This window comes from Gobius niger (assembly GCF_951799975.1).
Source record: "Gobius niger genome assembly, chromosome: 15".
NCBI lineage: Eukaryota > Metazoa > Chordata > Actinopteri > Gobiiformes > Gobiidae > Gobius > Gobius niger.
Genome location: NC_136866.1, coordinates 11,923,439 through 11,943,711, shown reverse-complemented (window position 1 = coordinate 11,943,711; position 20,273 = coordinate 11,923,439). Strand labels below are relative to the sequence as shown.

The 20,273-nt window shown below is 41.6% G+C and overlaps 1 protein-coding gene across 5 annotated transcripts in view; it reads left to right on the top strand.

Moving 5' to 3' along the window:
• LOC306974627 (DNA (cytosine-5)-methyltransferase 3A-like) overlaps positions 1-20,047 on the top strand; it is a 31,891-nt gene extending 11,844 nt beyond the window's left edge. For 2 of the 5 annotated variants that reach the window (XM_079571972.1, XM_079571973.1), the window contains exons 4-22: positions 4,791-4,908; positions 5,143-5,180; positions 5,256-5,372; positions 11,673-11,873; positions 12,111-12,269; positions 12,413-12,520; positions 12,830-12,977; positions 13,936-14,079; positions 14,151-14,356; positions 14,442-14,554; positions 14,957-15,140; positions 15,435-15,519; positions 15,653-15,798; positions 15,942-16,032; positions 16,163-16,311; positions 16,396-16,481; positions 16,554-16,623; positions 17,973-18,091; positions 18,957-20,047. In XM_079571972.1, the coding sequence (XP_079428098.1) occupies positions 4,791-4,908; positions 5,143-5,180; positions 5,256-5,372; positions 11,673-11,873; positions 12,111-12,269; positions 12,413-12,520; positions 12,830-12,977; positions 13,936-14,079; positions 14,151-14,356; positions 14,442-14,554; positions 14,957-15,140; positions 15,435-15,519; positions 15,653-15,798; positions 15,942-16,032; positions 16,163-16,311; positions 16,396-16,481; positions 16,554-16,623; positions 17,973-18,091; positions 18,957-19,098 (2,424 nt within the window). In that variant the 3' untranslated portion in view covers positions 19,099-20,047. Of the gene's footprint in view, positions 1-3,003; positions 3,260-4,790; positions 4,909-5,142; positions 5,181-5,255; positions 5,373-11,672; positions 11,874-12,110; positions 12,270-12,412; positions 12,521-12,829; positions 12,978-13,935; positions 14,080-14,150; positions 14,357-14,441; positions 14,555-14,956; positions 15,141-15,434; positions 15,520-15,652; positions 15,799-15,941; positions 16,033-16,162; positions 16,312-16,395; positions 16,482-16,553; positions 16,624-17,972; positions 18,092-18,956 lie in introns of those variants that run through there. The other 3 variants (XM_079571975.1, XM_079571974.1, XM_079571976.1) reach the window with 3 other exon arrangements.
• The last annotated feature ends 226 nt before the right edge of the window (positions 20,048-20,273 follow it).

The window sequence follows — 20,273 nt, the reverse complement described above, 5'->3', positions numbered from 1 at the left end:
GCCTGTCCGTGCTCTGTGAAGGAGGGATAAGCTGTGATACGGACTGAGAGATAAAGGAGAGCACTTCCTAGTTGTGCAGGGTCATGGGAGAAGCTGTACGGAGAATTGAGAATAGTCCTGACCCCCTGCTAAAGATTACGCAGAGATTGGTCAAACCAATGGCCGAGGCGCGAGCTCAAAGCCAGTGCAATGTGAAAACCAATGGGTAATTTACACATGTCAAAAACACTTTCAAGCCTGGCTTCAAAGAATGTTAGGGACCCTAAAGCTAGATTTTCCTCCTGTGGTGCGTACAGTTTTTTGAAACCACGCTTGTTTTTGTTTGAGATTTGATGAGTTTTAGCAGGCTTTGATTGACAGGCCCTGGAGCCTGTGGGGGCTTGTTGCTGCCCAGCCCGCTTCACCCGCGGTGTTTCCCGCCTTTTTGTCTTTATTTGAAACATGCTCTGGATGAGGAGACTGAGCTGCCACAATGGATTCTCTCTCTCGAATGGTGTTATTAATGTAAATGGGGAGGAGGAATGACAGTCTACTAATTTTATGTCTATGGCTCAAAACACAATATGTTTTTGGTGAGTGAACAACAATGTAAAAAAGTCCTATTGTATAAAATCCCTCAATGGGAATAATTTGTACTTTTGCGTGCAGTAAACACTTTTGTTGCAAATTTCTTAAAGGAATAGGCCACCGTTTTTACATACTGAGATATGCTCTTACCTCACTTTAGCCGAGTTAATATATCCCCGTCTGGTCTTTGTCCGTGCGCTCTGCCAGGCAAACGGAGCACATACGCAGCCTCTCCCACATGTCACATAGCTCCAAAAAAGCTCACGATAGAAGCTACCAAGCTCTTCCACGTGTTCCCTATTTAAATAAAGTTACGTGAAGTGTTTTCATGCGAAGTATATTTACACAGAATGTAGCATGTCGATTTTATAAGCAGATAAAAAGGGGGACTATATTGTGAGGCGTAATGATACGAGGAGTAAAACGTCCGCGCAGTAACTCCTAAAGGTTATTGACGGAAGTGAGCGGGGGGAAGTCTTTAGGAGTTACTGCGTGGATGTTTTGCTCCTCGTATCATTACGCCTCACAATATAGTCCCCCTTTTTATCTGCTTATAAAATCGACATGCTACATTTCTGTGTAAATATACTTCGCATGAAAACACTTCACGTAACTTTATTTAAATAGGGAACACGTGGAAGAGCTTGGTAGCTTCTATCGTGAGCTTTTTTGGAGCTATATGACATGTGGGAGAGGCTGCGTATGTGCTCCGTTTGCCTGGCAGAGCGCACGGACAAAGACCAGACGGGTATATATTAACTCGGCTAAAGTGAGGTAAGAGCATATCTCAGTATGTAAAAACGGTGGCCTATTCCTTTAAGTTTCTCCCAATAACATTGATTTAATACGTCTTGTATAAGCCGAGGGATTAAATTCTGTCCAATAAAGCCTACTGGTCCTTCAATAACTGTATGAAGCATAGAAAATGATTCCTAGGTTCTCATGCCACCCTTTCAGAATTAGAGTACTAGTTGATAATGCAGCGTTTAACTCGTCTCTGCTCACTACTGGAGGTTGTTGTTGATAGCCAAACAAAGTGCACTTATCCTTCCCCTCTTCCCCTTGGTGCTTTCTCTTGCTTATGTTGGCTGCATGTGCGGAGCAGCTGGCGGGGTTTCGTTTCTCCGTGTGAGTGGCGGCGAGTGTGCGTTGAATTTGAGGCTTGTGGCCGTTTGAAGTCCACAGTTTGGCTGAGGAGATGGGGAACCACATGCCCAAACATTTATGTCATGGCTTAAGGCATCACTTCACAGTCACAAATGTATCACTGACGAGACGCTATAGGCAGGATGCATGTGAAGCTTTGCGGAAAGTGTGTTAACTGGAATGTGGAAAGGGTCTTCTAGTAGTACTGCAGTAGTTGTTTTAGTAGTAGCAGAAGTAGCCATGAACAGTTTCAGCAGTATTTGCAACATAAAATTGGTTTTAATGATGTTATTAGTTGTAGAAACTGAAGCGGTGCCTTTCGAATACATTTATTTCTATTTTTATTATTTTTCAGTTACTTTGCTCTCGAGGACAACAGGACAATGTATACTTCATTACTATAATCACTGCTCATTATTGTATACTGTACATGCTTGAACACAGGGGTTCCCAAAGTAGAGGTCAGGACCACCCAGGGAGTCACGGGACAGTGAGGCAGGGGTCGTGAGATGACTTCGACAGTATTAAAGCAGATATATTTGTGATCGAAAACAGTCTATTTTAGCGAAATTAAGCCCAATATCAAAATATCTAACATTAATAAACCTGAAACTTGGACTTGAAAAATGCTAATTATATTTTACAGTGGGGGGGTTCTGAGTTCTTGGTCTTGCAATTTTGGGAACCTCTGCTCTAACAGGCTTAGACCACACTATGCGAACACTCTCTTAACACTTGGTTATGTTGTTGTTTTACACTGAACATATTTTCATTTTCTACTTTAATGCCCGGGAACAAACTCCTCCCAAGTCTGAAGCTTTAAAGAACATTTTACATACTTAATGATATCATTTTTTTTATTGCGACTGCATTTGTCAACATCAAAGCAAAAGCAGACGCATATGTTTTGCGTTTTCTCAGTGGCTTCTAATATTTTTAGTTTACTATTGTTCATTGTTGGCCATTTCCTGTTGTGCCGCAGAGCCCTCACAAGGTCCCTTACGTTTCTTTTATAAAATGTTATTGGCCATTGAGAAATGCCAGGTACTTTCCTTTCTCTGTCACTATATGCATGATGGGAAAGGACCTCACCAAGGAAGCATGTGACTTGGTGAAAAGTGTCTATAATAATTATATATTATTAAAACAGTCGGGGAAAGTAGCTGTAGTGTTTTGAGGAAACATGTTAAAGGCAGTGTAATCCCAAAAGGTATAACTTTGAGTTTTTGCACTTGTAGTTGTTATAAACATAATTTGAAGTTAATTTGAAGCCACAGATTTGAACATTTATCACATGAGACCTCTACAAAGCGTTTACAGTTCACATCAGGTTCAAAGACAGCGCTCTCTTGAAACGGAAGTGCAGCTCACACACGCTCGCCGTTCACTTCCTGTTCGATTTCTCAGAGTTTGAAAGATGCAGACACACTAAGCACAAACCTTTTTCAGACTTTTTAACAGAAGTCGCATCATACCAGGGCTGACATTGCTATGGCATTTACATTTGACCCTTAAGATGACTGCAAGTCCAGGTTCTGCTGAATGTGTAAGTAGATCACTAAAACTAAGAATATCTAGTAGAGGACTTGTTGTAACGTCATAAACGGCTTAATGCAGCTTCCCATTTTCAGCTAAATCTATGATGCTAAAAATACACACAAAGCAAACAGCACAAGCTAATACGATCGAAGATACCACGTTTTAAGTATGGTATTAAAATGTTAATCTGTTATTTAGTTACATATTGATTTGTTCATGTTTTTGTAGCAAGTTTTGTCTTTAATTATGCAACCAAGTTTTATAATTTTATAATTTTAATTAACTGTCTTAGCTTTTGCTACATTGTCATTTTACTGTTGTAACTGGATGCTGATTTGTTACGTATGAGTGGTTTTAACAAATCTTTGCACCTCTTTTTACATCTTCCTTTTATCTACCAATCTGCTAACTTTTCAACAAATCACCTCTAAGATGTTCTGGGACTGGCACAGCAAATCCTCTGCTTGTGTGCAGCGAGCAAATGTTTGCAGACAGTGCAGTACAAGGGACTGTGGGAGTAGTAGTTCACAGAAAAAAATGACTCAGTCATTTTGAAAAGAAGCGGCATGTGCAGTAATTTCATTTTTGTTCTTGTCTTACCAAATCAGATGCATTTCATGTTGAACTGATGTTGTCCCGGGGCGCTTTGACCCCCCTTCTGTGTCCCTGGTCTTTTACAGCCCTGCTCACCTGCTCATTACTTCTTTGTGAGCTTGTTAGCGCTCGCCACTGTTAGTGTAGCCTTTAAGTTTGACTTTCACCCCTGCCTCTCCACATTTTAACTCCACTTCAATAAAACCTGTTAGCCTGTTAGCAGCATGTACTTAAAACCTCCTGGCCTTTTCTAGCTCTACCATCGTGTGGTCAAGAGAGATAAGTTTGTCTTTAGCAGGGCCCACTTCTTGCTCAATAATTATTATGCAGTGATGATTTGTGATCAGTCTGTTTTCTGCTCTCCACCGCAGGCCATGGTTTCTGGGTGGATAATATAATTTGAAAGCATTTTATTGATTGTGATCTAGCATGCTAGTTGGTATTGGCTACATATCCGTGACAGTTTTGCTCCCTGAAAGCTGTGAAAACTTCTTATAAACAGATCTCTGTGAAGAATCGGGACGTTAGAAATGAGCTACTAACAAAGTGAATTTTAGGGGCTCTCTGTTTTATTGTTTGTAAGCAAAACATGTAGGTATAAGACCTTTAGAGACGTTTTTACTCCTTGGCATTACTACATCTTATTTCATTAAAAACTTTTTTCTCCACCAAAACCTGGCTACCATTAATCATTTGCTGTGTTAGCGTTTTATGGCAACACTGTTGGGGGAGTTTACTCCCATGATCCTCTGCAGACACTACTGGACCCACACAAGCTCTGTGTCGCGCTAACAAGCCCAGACTAATAGCTGTACGCTTGTAGCTCTTTGATACTCATGTATGTGAGGTGTGTGTGTGTGTGTGTGTAAGCATTATGCACATGTGTGGAGCCTGGTTTCAAGCCAGACGGAGACCTAGACGCTGTTTTCTTTTCTGTTTCCCAGGAGATGGCAACCTCTGACCCCTGTGCAAATGCCCCGCCCACTCCACCTGAGGAGCCGGAGCCCTCACCGCGCAAGAAACGAGGACGGCGGAAAACTGAGCAGAATGACAAGAGTAAAGGTGGGGGCTAAATGTTCAGGCTGTGAATTCAAAGTCTCAGTAGCGCTATAAGACCCCTTATACTCTGCTTTTGTGGAATGATCTGCAAAATAAACATGAAGAATCATTGAGTCTTGTTTTGACCTCCATAATGGCCACATGCACAAAGGCAGTATGGACTGGTGAAAGCAAGAATGGATGTCTGCTTCAAACCACTGCAATTATTCATACAAATAACAAACTCTTTTTTTCCAGACGAGCCAGAAGACAGAAACTGCGACTCCCCCCGAGAGGTGAGCATGTCCTTTCTGCTGCATTAACAGCGTTAAGTGATACGTAAATGACGAAGGTGCTGTCTGTGGCCAAAGGGGGAGACCGGGAGGCTGAGGAGGCGGCCTGTGCCCAGAGTGACGTTTCAGGCTGGAGACCCATACTACCTCAGCCGCAGACAGAAGGAGGAGTGGCTCAGCCGCTGGAAGCTGGAGGTGGGACCAAAACTGTACCTCAAATTACAAACTTATGCAATTATTCATGCAGGCACAGATCAACTCAATGGTCAATGAGTTTGTCTAAGTATCATTGCTTGATTTCAGAGTAATGCTAATTTCATAAAAGCTGTAAATGTTGCTACATAAATGCTGTAAAATTAGAATGTATGAATTTGGTTCATGGAGGGTTTTCACTTTCCTAGTTAATATAATTCTATAAAATAAATGTAAATAATGGTGAAAGAGAAACTAAGAAAATGAAGTTGTTGTTTGTTTGTATCATGACATCTTACAGGTGTGTAAAAAATGGCTGATAACAGTTACCAGCAGAATCTCTGTTAGATTTGGTGATAAAGTCTGTACAACGTCCACGTGACAGATGGAGAGCGGTTTCTTGGCGACAACCTCTCGCTGACTCACCTTCACTTACTCTGAGAGCGATGTGCACCGTACAGTGAAACCAGTCACTTTCACCTCGACATCTTTAAAAACATTACAGTGCTGGCCTCCTACATTACTAATCCAATTAGTAATAGTCGTAGGATGCGTTTTTAATGTCACTCAGATGCCTCGGGTGAATTATCTTAGCTGTTTTTTGAGGAAAAATAACAGGGGTTTACAAGTACAGTGAGAGTCATCTGTTGCATTCACGTGAATGTCAGTGGTTCCATCTCATGAAGTGTTTCCAGGTCTAGATCAAGATCAAAGTGTCTAAACTAGATCTAAATTGGACTACCGGTAAGTTATGTCTAAGCTGGATGTAAAACAGAAAAATGTATCCTAAATGCAACACTAAAGCATAGATTAAATGAACCCTGAATAAAATTGAAACTGTGGTACCTCAGTTTGAGATCCACTTCAGTGAGATTGCACCTTTTTTGAAAGCCTGTGGACAACTATAACTTTCACCACAATTGGTCCAACACTTATGCCAATCCAAATAAAATCTTTGGCACCACTGGTTTATAAATGATGTGGTGCACAGATGAATTTGCACACCAGATTTATCCAAGGTTCATAGCGTAATCAGCCCTATTGTATTCTATAGGCATGCATACTCTTAACTTATCTTGACAAAGGTTTATAACCCATGTTAAATTGCAGTAAATCAGTGCTTTCGACTGTTGGGAGTGCAGTAAAATAGAGAAGTTATTGCATGTGAGGGGGGAGGGGGCTGGAGTCAGTAATGGATGGAGGGGTTAAATGTTTCCAGGTTTCTTTAGCAGAACGTGTGTGTTTAGTCCATCACTCAGCGAACTGCAGCCAGCTGTTAGCACCCCAACATATCCCTGTCCTATAGAAACCACACCGTCCCATTCAGAGACACACACGGCCTGGCACAGCTTCATTCACCGCTGAAATTACAGCCAAGAGAACGTCGTGGGGGTAAAGTGCTCTGAGACTTTCAGTGGGTTCTTTGGACTGGTATTTTTTACTTTTTATATCATTAAACCAGGCCACACTCTGCGCCCACACATTGCTGCAACCTTCTCTCATTCAAGGTTATAGTAGCTCGCAGAAAAAATCTGAAATGAAGGCCCACGGATGAGGTCTTCTTTTGGTTCATCGTTTATTTCTGCCTTTGTCATTTAATGGGGGGTTACGATGAGCCGTTTTTGGTTACACACAATTATTATTAGATCATGGTGGATACTTTTGATTTCTAATCTACATTTACCAGTTAAAACTTTGTGTAAAAGACGGGTCAATTCTTGAGGGCACACAAAAATTTGTTTGAGGTTTGCATATGACCTTGGGCCCTGGGAAACTCCTGCTTTAAAGCCGTACAACCTGAATTAAAGTCAAAGGTAGCATCTAGCATCTCAGTATTTCATCTCAGCCAGAGTTCATGGCGAGACAGAGTCGTGACATGAACAGGGCCAATGTTAACTCTTCCTGATTTGCTCACAAGTGCACATGGTCTGTGACAATGTGGATCTATGGTGCTTAATGAGGTTTTTTCCCTACTACAAGAAAACCGTTTTACCACAGCTTTAAAAACTGATTAAGCACATAGCTATGCACATTCTTTTTGATTGATATTTCTTTTTTTTTCATACTTCCTGTCTGTGTATTGATTACTGTGTCTCTATAGTCTATATGACTATACACATATAAGTGAACACATATCAGTGAACCCAGAATATTCACTTATATTAGTAAATAAGTTATATTTACTACAGTATTGAGTAAAAGAGCCAAGACTTTTGTGTTTGTACCAAGCCTGTACTTGGTTGAAAACTTGCAGTTCTATTCAAAAGCAAATGCTGAAGTTTCTCTTCCATTAAAAGCAAACAAAAAGAGCAGTTGTTCTCCACTGTTGGTTTATGTTCTTCTTCTGATGACATTCAGGGTCATCTGGAGTTTAGACTTTATTCATTTTACTTCATTCATTAAAACGAGAATACATTTAATTTTGTTTATGGTTTAGTATCGCATTGAATGCATTGTTATTTTAGACCCTTTTAAAAACGCGTTTTAGCCTAATTCAATTTTTATCTAGGCTCTTGTGGTACTTGGAAGGTTGAATATTTTATGAAGTGCTGTTTGGTCTAAAGAGTTTGAGAAGCACTGATTGAAACAAACAATAAATGTTTCTGCTTTTCAGTCTAAACTCGTAGCAGTGCTACCTCACCATTGACTGTCACCAACTTAAAGAAGTAAAAGAGAGCTTGTCAAGAAAGCCATTTGTAATGCCTCCTGTCACAACCGACTGCATTACTGTGACTGATGTAGGCAATGATGGGGTAGTTATCGCTAGCAAGTAAGATGTCTGCTGCCTTTGCTTGGGAGGTGAATGCTTACAAATATGACTAATCAATGCATAATTGTAATGCAATGGTCCAGAGATTACAGTGCATTCTTTTAATTCCTTGACTCCTTGAGCTTGCGGGAAATCCACCATTTTGAAAAAGTATTCTCCAGAAATATTATGTTTTTGTTCTTTCATCCCAAACTTTAGGCTCCAAACAATTTGATCCAAACCAGCATCATCGTACATTGCTTCTAACACATGCGTCGTGACCCTGACACGTCCTTTCTGCTCGTCAGTCTGCCGCTTACGTAGCCTCTGACCCCACACACACACAATGCGCCTCTATCCCGTCATCATTGCTTTTTAAAACCCCCGCGGCTACCAGACATAACTCTACACCCAAACATCTGTTCACTGCAGGAGCCACTAAATCACCGGTGCGGGGACTGGCCAATCAGAGCGCGCCGTCAGGGTTCAGGGGGGAAGCTATAGGGCTGCGTTTTGCTTTGAAACGCTCAGAAAAAGAGAAAGTGTGGGAGATGACAGGAAGGAAACGGCCCAGAGATGCGGACGGAGATGTTCGTGCAGTAAGTCAATTGGCTTTTTTTTTTTACTTGGCAGATCATCAATAGGAAGTGCTTCAGTGCAGCAATGACATAAGTAGATTTTTGATGCGTCCTTGTTTGAACCTTGTGGGGGTTTGCACGATCATTTTGCACATTTTGTATCTTATATTAAGCTCATTTACTACTAGCTTCATTGTTTCCTCTGCTGTTTGGCACCAAAATCCCAATGTTTAACTTTATTCCATCTGAGCTTTTCGCAGCTATGAATGATTTTGACTTGCAATATCAAACTACATGCTGGCATTTCTGAAATTTTGGAACATTTACAGTGCTTGCGTGAAGAGAAATCGTTTGCTTTAAGCTTTTTCTAAATCAAGTGGACTACTAGCTTTTGAAACGGTAAATATTGCTTTATTTCCTCTTTCTTTAAAACTAGAACATGCTGACGTTTTAAGTTCAGTTGACAGCTGTGGTGTGTGAGCATGTCCTTATAGTAACTTGGTGAGTTTTATTCAATACAAAGTCGTAGGAATGCCCATTATTATTGTGTTTATCTTGACATTTGGCATAATTCATTTGAAGCTTTCACAAGAGATTGACCTTCCTTATTATCCGTTGTGGAGCAGCAGTTAAAGGAGCAGTAGCAGTAAGAGTGTAGTTCTGTTTTTCGCAGGTACAGACATTTTAGGATCTTTAGGTCATTGCTACCAGCTCAGAAGTTCACGCCAGTATGACCCAGGTAAAAAAAAAGGTGGGATTCCCCGGCAAACAACGACCTGTCGGAGTCAACCACAAGACGAGGATTTTTATTTTCTCACCAGGATACTATAGACTTGGAAAGAGAGTAGTAACAGTAGTATTTGTGTGTTTGTTAGATCGGGGAGGTTCATCTGGGGGTCAGGGTCAGTTGCAGTTTGAAAGGGGGCGTGGCTTCAGCGGATGGGGATGTCGTAGGGTGAGAGTTTAGAGGTCAAGTAGGGAAGGCTGAGAGTGAAAACACAGGGTCCGGTAAAGTTCAAAGTCGTAACTCACAGCATTACAACCTCCGCTCGCACCATTACTGTCCCCTGTTGCCTTTGTCTGAATGAACACTCTTATAGCATTACCCCCCAAAAGATATGCTTCACTTTGTTGCACTTTATAGCCACAGCTGCCCTGCTCTATCTGAGACATGGGTGCCATTCTTTACATAAAACCCAGTCTTCCGCCTCAGCTACAGTTTGTGCAGTTTTGTGTAAATAGCACTTAGCGAGTATGTAATTTCACTGGTGACAGTGTCATCATAAGAGCCGAGGGGGCTGAGCATGTTTGTGTGGATGCAGCAGATGAAGGAGTCACAGTGAGTCAGACCTTCTTCCTGTGGGATGGTCACATGACTCCTGTTACCAGGCAACAGCCACAGCTTCATCCAGAGATGGATTTGGGGATTAGACCAGAGTTCAGCCCAGTTCAACACGCATGAATCTGTCACTTTGTAAAGGTGCCTCAGTGACACTGACTGAAGTGTGGTCAGAGGCAGTGGTTCTGTCTTCTTCATTTATTATTTATGTATGTATTTTCACATAAATATTTATTGCTAATGTTATGACTAAGATCATAATGAATCCATAGTTGTTTCATACGAGTGATACAAGCTCTTTTCTATACAGACACAGATGTTTCCTCTCTCAGAGTGTTCGCTCCTGCACTTTTGACTTGGTTGTCTGTCTATGGCCCGTGTAACAGGGCCATTAGAACTTTATGGGGTCATGGGTCAACAGGAGTGGGATGGGGTGACCCTGTGACCTCAGGTCAAACTGAGGACATGACTCTCTTTTTTACTGTCTCTTCCTCCTGACATCAGGCTGCTGCTTCTCTGTGTGGAGGTTCTGATGCAGAGGTGTAACATGACAAGATACTTTTGTTGACTGTAAACATCAGAAAATCCTAGATTTAACCAGACAATTGGAGTTGTAGAAGTAGTTACAATTCAAATGCAAATGCTTCAATGAAAAACATCTCCTCTACTATCTAGTAATAGTGTATATTTTAAGTACTTTTACTCATGTACCTTTGAATTGGTGTTTTTTTTAATTGTCAAACGTGTACAACAAAAGGAGGTTGCTGAAATGATCAAAACGTTGTGGTTGTATGTGGACAGTGAAAAAACTTATTCCTCTGCAAACAGCACTTAAAGGTGTGAGTGAAACAATATTCTACTCTAGGTTTGTTTTTGGTGAGAAAAGAATTGTATAACATGCTTAAAAGCTCATTAAAGTCTATTTTGTTTAATTACTCTCCTTGAATAATTGCCATACCTGCATTACATGCCCCAACTCACATCAAAGATGGTAAAAACACTTTCATTGCCTGGATTTGTTTGTTCCATTAAACGCTTGATTTAATTTCAAGAGGGCATTCGAAAGCTTTTCTCTTGCTTATGAGACATTTCTGGTGTCTACGTTGTTTCTGTGTTTACCAATTCGTTCATAATACCATCATACCGAGCCTGTCCTGCTGTGCTCACTGATGAACTCACTGAACTCTCTCGGAGCCCTGGCACCACACCCTTTCTCTGCTCTCGCTCCAGCACTTCCTGTTTAGACACAATTAGCGGATTGTTCCTGGAGCCTGCAGCGCTGTGGCCTTGATCTAAAGCCGTCCCCACGCAAAGAACTGTCTGCTATATCGACTTAAGTCCAGACACAGTTCAATGTAATGCAGCAATCATGTAACATAACCCCTTTTCCCCAATTAAGTAAAAGTATTGCCTTAGTTATTCGAGGCGACAGCTGCTCAGGCGACTGATCCGAAGGTTGTTGGTTTGAACCCAGCTTCCACCATACTGCCATTGTGTCCTTGGGCAAGACACTCATCCCGCCGCGCCTAGTCACAAAAAGCCTGTAATAACCAGAAGTCGTACAAATGGCCACAAGCACAACACAAACTGCGACCATTTACTGTTTTGTCATTCTTTTTGTCTTCTGTACTTCCCAGGCCGAGCGGCGCGCTTACAGAGCGGCGGAGATCAGCATCATGGACGACTTAACAGAGGTTTTTCAGAAGGAGGAGGAGCCCCCCAGCCCAGCCCCGCCCCCATCTCAGCAGCACACTGACCCCGCCTCCCCCACCGTCGCCGTGACACCGGAGCCTGCGGCCCGTGGAGACCAGGCCACGCCCAGAGAGATAGAGTACCAGGTAAGGTTTTTGTTTTCGTTAAAATAATGTGTAAAAAAATCCCCCTTTGCTGCCAACAGTCGGCAAGAGAATATTGTGAAATGGCCAATTAGCAGCACAGCTATTAGCAACATGGTCATTTTCATGTGCTAAAGTCGACACTCTTTGCATGACGTACGACTCAAAACATGCATCTGTGAAACTAATTTGTCTGAACTGGCGAAGTTCATATTTGATATATTTTGTGGCTGCTCATAGGACGGCCGCGGCTTTGGCATTGGGAACCTGGTATTCGGGAAGCTGCGGGGTTTCTCCTGGTGGCCCGGCCGCATTGTGTCCTGGTGGATGAGCGGCAGGAGTCGGGCGGCAGACGGCACGCGCTGGGTCATGTGGTTCGGAGACGGCAAGTTTTCAGTGGTGAGTTTGAGCAGAAATGTTTTGACTTGCAGTTTTCACAACATCAGTGACACTTTATGTTGCTGTGAAGCAGTCTCTTTCTTCCTTTGACTTCTCACGCACAGTCTTGTCAATGCTAACATTGTGCTCTCATGGTCTTGCAGGTTTGTGTAGAGAAGCTGATGCCGTTCAGCTCCTTCTCCTCTTCCTTCCACCAGCCGACCTACAACAAACAGCCCATGTACCGCAAAGCCATCTTCGAAGCCTTGCAGGTAACCTAACACATCTGCTTCTGAACAGTTGTATGCATTTTCTTCTAAGTCACAAAAAATGGACGAATCATGAATACAGATTAAACATTTACAAAGGTTCTGCAATATCCAAGTCAGTCTTGAGCCTGACCAGGATCTAAACTGCCCCATGTGAGTATCAGACTGTGGTGAGTTGTATACAAACAGTAAGGAACGAGATGTCCACCCATAATTGGTACTTTCTTTCACTTCAAGGGTGTTTTTCCGTCCAAACCAGCTATGAGTCAAAAGCTCCAGCTCAGATTGCATGTGTGTTTGTGTTGTGTCTAGGTGGCCAGTACGCGCGCTGGTCGGCCACTACCACAGTGTGACTCCAGCGATGAGGGAGAGGCAGTGGAGCAGCAGACCCGGCAGATGATCGAGTGGGCCATGACCAACTTCTTACCTGGCGGACCACAAACACTGGATCCTCCTGAGGGTACGCAACAACAAAGGAGTCTTGTTTTGCTTCATTCATTCTAATTCAGAGTAATAACGTTTACTTTGATTGGTCCTGATTAGAAATTCTTGAACTTGACATTCTCCTCTGCATTTATCAAGACTGTAAATTGAATTGAATTTTTGAGCAGTTTTTTAATTTTGGGCACCAAAGGAGTGTGAGCATCCCGTTAGTCAACGACATGCGGTGCAGTTTGTAGCCGGTGAGGCACGTGTTGCATAGACTCAAACATAAACAAAACTGCAGCATGATGCAATGTGCAATCAATGTGTAAATGACAAAAACACTATTAAACAGCTACATTTCTACATAAAATGTATTCTCTCGATATTGTAGAAGACACAACATGACATACATGGGAGTGAACTCTCCCTGTCCATATTTTTTGTAGAAATGTGTGGTGCAGGCACAGTTGCCCCCTCGCATCGTCAGGGACAGTGTGTGAGGCTGGCCTCACTGTGGGTTTTTCAAAACATGGTTTAATGTCAAATGAACAGGTCAGTCGTGTCGTGCATTCGGCAGATTCTTTATCCACAGGCTGTCAGCAGAGCCTCAGCTCCACCTTCTTCACACGATAACAACGACTGATAAATATTTGACAATTTTTTAACCACAAAATGGATGAAAATCATAGGAAATGACTATAAACATTGGATAAACTGCTTTTTAATGAGTTTTCATTTGTATTCACTTGGGTATTTTTCTCATGATGACTAGTGTCTTCCTTACCTGCCTCCCCTGACCGCACGTCACTGCCATTCGCTAAAATTACTACATGTGATTTCTTCAGAGCTTGGTCCCACTCCCACTGCCTTCAGCAAAGAGAGGTCAAAGGCCTTAACTAGATGTTTAGAAACACTGCCCTCCGCGATATCATGTTTAAAATCCACAATTACAACAGTAACTTACTCTACTATCTTTATTGTTGTCGCAACAGAGGAACAAAATCCATATAAGGAGGTGTACCATGAAATGTGGTCGGAGCCTGAGGCAGCTTACACACCTCCACCTGCGAAGAAGCCACGCAAAAACGCAGCAGATAAAGGGAAGATCCGAGAAGTCATCGACGAAGGGACCAGGGGTAAACACGGATCAGTGCTGAGAGGACCATGCACATGTTTACATGCTGACACTTTTTTCTCTTTGAAATAGAGAGGCTTATATTTGAAATCAAAAAGAAGACAAGAAACATAGAAGGTAAAAGCAACAAAAAGGTTACGTTTATCACTGTTTATAATGTCATTGAGTCCTATAAGAAGTTGATTTTTGTCTTTTCAGATATCTGCATCTCATGTGGAAGCCTCAACGTCTCATTGGAACATCCTCTCTTTATGGGAGCCATGTGCCAGGGCTGCAAAGTATGGCACCGAACATTATACTGAACAACATTGTTTTTGGTTTTTAATATACATTGTTCTCTCCTCATCTTTCTGTCTTATGCAGAACTCTTTCCTGGAATGTGCCTATCAATACGATGATGACGGATACCAGTCGTACTGCACAATCTGCTGTGGAGGGAGGGAAGTGCTCATGTGCGGCAACAACAACTGCTGCAGGTCAGAGGAATGAAACTTCATATATGACTCAAATGAAAATTGCTTTTGATTTTTCTACCCACAATATGGCCTGATATGAGGCAGAAGTCCTAACATGTGATTTAAAGACTGGTTGATGATCTGCTATTCAAATTTGGAGCACAATTGATATTCGTACAAGCATATAGTCACCAACAAAATGCAGAATCTAGATGCTTTTCTTTACCACCACAATACTGACCCCTTGTGGCTGTAATTATGACCAAAAAAAAACACTGAATTGCATGTTACTTTTAGCTTTGGCTATAAGTCTGCATTTTCACTTGTATGTGCAATACAAATAGAAAACAATAATAAACATGCTTTTAACTATGTTTTTTATATTGTGGGTTACAAACTGTAAATGGCTGTTATTTCCTGCAGGTGTTTCTGTGTAGAGTGTGTGGACTTGCTGGTCGGGGCGGGCTCAGCTGCTGTAGCCATCCAGGAGGACCCGTGGAACTGTTACATGTGCGGGCCGCGGAACACCTACGGCCTGCTGCGACGGAGGGACGACTGGCCCTCCAGGCTCCAGCACTTCTTTGCCAACAACCACGAGCAGGAGTTTGTACGTACACATCAATCTGTTGTCCCTGATATTGTATCCCATGTTACAGCGGTCGGGAGACTTTTTTACACGGGATGCTGCTTTATTTTATTCGGTTGCTCTCTTCCCTCAAATTAACATTTTCAGTGCTTCTAATTAATAATCCAGGAAGTATAATACCCATTTAAACATATTTATCATCTATTATTAATGTCTAGAGACTGAAACAGAAGGAGCTGATCCTGTTCATGAATAAACCAACCGTTATGTAGTTCTTGAAATACAATTGGTAAATGTTTTTTTTTTTTTTCGCAGGAACCAACCAAGTTGTATACTCCAGTTGCAGCAGAGACAAGGCAGCCCATCAGGGTTCTGTCACTGTTTGACGGCATTGCCACAGGTGAGCACATGATGGAGACTCACAAACTTTACATAATATTATATTTCATGGTAAGATATGGTTGTGGCTTTTCACACAGTACACTAAGCACGGTAATGATTTCAGTGGAGACTTAAGTAGCCGATTTGTGCAGGTCTTTTGGTGCTGAAGGACTTGGGGCTCCAGGTGGACAGGTACGTGGCCTCAGAGGTGTGTGAGGACTCCATCACTGTGGGGTTGGTCCGACACCAGGGGCGCATCATGTACGTGGGAGATGTCCGCAACGTCACACGAAAACATGTGAGTGCAGCTGGTTTAGTGTCTTCAAGTCACTCCTCTTTCAATGAAATCATTTTAATTATTCTCATTTTGATCTGATAAAAAGACCTACATAATGTTTTATATGAGGCTTCTTATCCATGATCTATTGTGTATCATTTAAGATTGAAGAATGGGGACCATTTGACCTGATAATTGGAGGAAGTCCCTGTAACGACCTCTCCATAGTCAATCCTGCACGAAAAGGCCTTTTTGGTAAGACACTTGAAGTAACCGCATCTCGTTTTTCAACATCTGTGTTTGATATTGCTGGATATTGATTTATCAGTTACAGTTTAGCAAACAACATTCACTGTAATCCTAAAATACTGCTCCATCCTTGCAGAAGGAACTGGGCGGTTGTTTTTTGAGTTTTACCGACTTCTTCATGAAGCCAGACCCAAACCTGGTGACGAGAGGCCTTTCTTCTGGCTGTTTGAGAATGTGGTGGCCATGGGGGTCAGTGACAAACGGGACATCTCTCGCTTTTTAGAGGTAAAAACTCCAAACATTTTTATGTAATACTACAATACAATGAAGTTTGAAGTTATACTGAGCACTGCTGTTGCTTTGCTTCAGTGTAACCCAGTCATGATCGATGCTAAAGAGGTGTCTGCTGCCCATCGCGCAAGGTATTTCTGGGGAAACTTGCCAGGCATGTCCAGGTACTGCACTCACTCTCAATTATTACTTATAGTATCAACTTCAGATTTCTAAAGTGTTGTATCATGCTTTAGGCCTCTCTCAGCAATGGTGAATGACAAGCTGGACCTACAAGAGTGCCTTGAACATGGCCGCACTGCTAAGGTATAGTACGCCCATTGTGTCTCTAACATACATTTAAAAAACATTACATGATAGCAGGGTTTGACAAGTAGCCACATGCTGGTAGACTTTCATTTAGTTTAGTAACTCTCCCTAAAGGTTTCATACCTAATGCCCATCTAATTATAATGTATTCTTTAGCAATCCTGACCAGCTGGATAGTAGTTGTTTTAAGCATTACCCTGGCAGGAAAAGTCTTCTTTCCTCCCTGAAAGTTGCGAAATGTGATATGTGATGTTAGAAATTCCTTAGGGAAGTTAGGAATGAGTTTGGACAACCACTAAATACTTAAAGTGTGCTTTCACTGTTTGAAACAAAAAAGAAAATCAGGTATAGGACTTTTCAGCTTAACGAAATAGGCCACGGTTTTTCCATACTGAGATATGTTCTTACCTTAGCTTAGACAAATTGATGCGTAACTGTCTGGTCTTTGTGCGTACGCTCAGTCACGCAAATGTTGTTAGCATTATCCTCTCCTAGCAGAGGTAATAGTCCCAAACTGGGGTGAAGTTAGAAGTTACCAAGCTTCCACGTTTCCCCTATTTAAATACAGTTACGTGAAAAGTTACACAATCCAAGTCTAGTTACATTACACAATTTTGTAAGCGGATAAAAAAAAGGGTACTATATTGTAAGGCGTAATAATACCTTAGGAGCACTTCGACTTTACTGCGCGGATGTCAAAGTGGTCCTGTATTATTACGCCTTACAATATAGTACCTATATTTATCTACTTAGAAAATCGGCATGTTTAATTTTGTGTAACAGGGAAATAGGAAATACGTCACCCCAGTTTGGAGCTATACTTATACTAGGAGAGGCTAAATGCTAAAAACATTTGCGTGACTGAGCGCACGCACAAAGAGTACTTTAGAAATGGTACACACCATAATAGCCCCATTTTATTTAGACATTTAACCAAATAAACAACAACTTTACAGTCTACCCGAAAGAAGTAAATAATTGTTGTTAGTTAATGGTAGCTTTTGACTAGACAAGCCTCAAAGAAAAGGTTAATTGTCAAGCCTTGCATCAGAATATATTGATATTAAAACAGATTAGTGATTCTCATCCGGGTCCACAGTCCAATAATGCTTTGTAAAGAGATTGAAATTGTTTTAAATCTAAACTCCAAAAGAGTTGTAGTGAACCCTCATGACTGGGTAATGTACATAAAGTTTTGAAATTGGGTCCCACGGATGAGAGCCACTGTTGTTCATTTTCTGCTTGTGTTGAAAAAGAGGGTTAGCGTTAGCATTAATAGGCTTTACGTGTGTCTGTCCGTGTGTGTCTCTGTGTGTGCGGACGTGGTGTGTGGGTGCGAATTTCAGTTTGAGAAGTTGCGTACGATAACGACACGCTCCAACTCTGTGAAGCAGGGGAAAGACGAGCATTTCCCCGTCTACATGGACAACAAGGAGGACATCCTGTGGTGCACCGAGATGGAGAGGTACTGCACTCTGTTCACGGTTGGGCCAGGGTTAAGACCCAGAATAAGTGGAGTCGACCCCTGCTTGTGATTGTCCTACACATCTACTTATTCTATTTTTACATAGAATGATGAAATTAATATTGATTAATAAAAAAATGCTTTTACTTTTGTGATAAACCTCTGAACTCCTGTCTGAACCGAGCATATTTTCCGCAGTTTGGCTTTACCCAAATAAAATAAAATAAAATTAGCAACGAAAATATGAATGAAAACACAACAAAATAGCCCTAAAAGAGCGACAAAAACATGACAAAAAAAGCAATGAAAAAGTGACAAAAACATGATTAAAAAAGTGATGTAAAAGTAATGAAAATGTGATGAAAATGTGGCAAAAATATTATTAAAAACGTGATGAAAACATGACCCAAAAAAACGATCAAAAAGCAATGAAAAAGTGACAAAAACATGATTAAAAAAGTGATGAAAAAGTACTGAAAAGGTGATTAAAATGTGGCAAAAACATGACAGAAAAAGTGATGAAAAAGTGACAAAAACATGACAAAAAAAGCAATGAAAAGAACAAATGTGAAAAAAAAAAGTAGAAAAAAGTGACTAGGCTGTAAACTTTCAGATTTGGGTAAAGCTGAACAGGCGAGACTGTGCTCGGTTAAGCCGGGGGCTATGAGGTTAAACAGGAATAAGAATAGGGACTGAACTACTGCCGTCTATAATGTGTACACTAATACTTAATACATACAGTAAAATGCAACAATACCTCATCAATAAGGTTTAACAGTGGAACTTTTCAGACCAAAGACCAATGTAGTATTCCAGGTCTGAAATAGGTGGGATTAGCAGTTACCGTTGTCTTGTGTGTTCCCAGGGTGTTTGGCTTCCCCGTGCACTACACCGACGTGTCCAACATGAGCCGCTTGGCGCGGCAGCGGCTGTTGGGGCGCTCCTGGAGTGTCCCCGTCATCAGGCACCTTTTCGCTCCCCTCAAAGAGTACTTCGCCTGCAACTAGTCCTGACAAGTCTCTCCCACACAAACAGTATGAGACGGCAGACACACAGCGGCTAGTACATGAAGGTTGGCTGACACACAAATATACACAAAGACTGCTTCGCAAAATACCAGACCGCTTAGCCCCCTGGTGCTACTCCTCAACGCAAAGCCGATCTACACACTCACAAGTCACACCTGGTGCAGGACGACGGTCTTCTCACGCTACCTGACGTCTTTCGGATAGTCTGTGTCCTCCAGAGGGCGGCAAACCTTCAACTTCCTGTTTTTAATACCTACATTAACACAAGCCCATCTGAAACACTTCTGGTGTGTAGTGCTACAAATCACTGGTTTTTACCCTATGGTGCTGGCCCACACTGACACCAGTACACATGGTGCAATCGCAGTCTATCTACTTTTATCAGTTCGATGGTGCTTAAGGGACAAACAATAACATGATTTTAGCCGCTGCAGTTTCAAAGGACAAGAATTTGAATCATGGGATTTGCAAAGCTTTTGAAAACATAAACTTTCAATTTAGAATGCATAAAATTGAATTGATTTTTTTTTTCTCCTTGTTTGTTTTTGTTTTAATCTAATATTATGATATGATGTGTTTTTGAGAACAACCAGAGCAGTTTTAGGAGTTAATGATGGCAGGTGAGAAAAGGTTTATTTGTTTGCCAAAAGCTCACAGTGCCCTCTAGTGGCTTCAAGATGTCACTTTTTTTTTGGGTTAAATCCAGCAAATGAAAACAATAAAAAAGCAGCAAAGGTTAGACAAAATAATGTTGGTCAATCTGGTCCCTCTGAGTATGTTTAGCTATCACGCAGTCTACCACATAATGTAATCGAGAACTGTCCTATAGGTAACGCAGCAACAATGTTAGATGATCCGCTGGTTTTCCACTTCCTAAGACTGAAACTGACAGCCCTGTTTAAACCTCTGCAGTTTGAAACCCCCCCCCCCCCCCCAACAAAGAATATCAATGAGATTCTATGTATATGAATGCTGACCCAATGATGTACTTTCACAAGAGGCAGCGCTGACATCATAGGTTTTAACTTTTAGGTAATAGCACTAAAATGCAAAGGTATAATCCATTTGAACAGGGCTGTCTTTGAGAAAACACCTCCTCAGTCTGGTGCTCACCTTATCCAGGAAGCCTTCCATAAACCAGCGTCACAACTGGA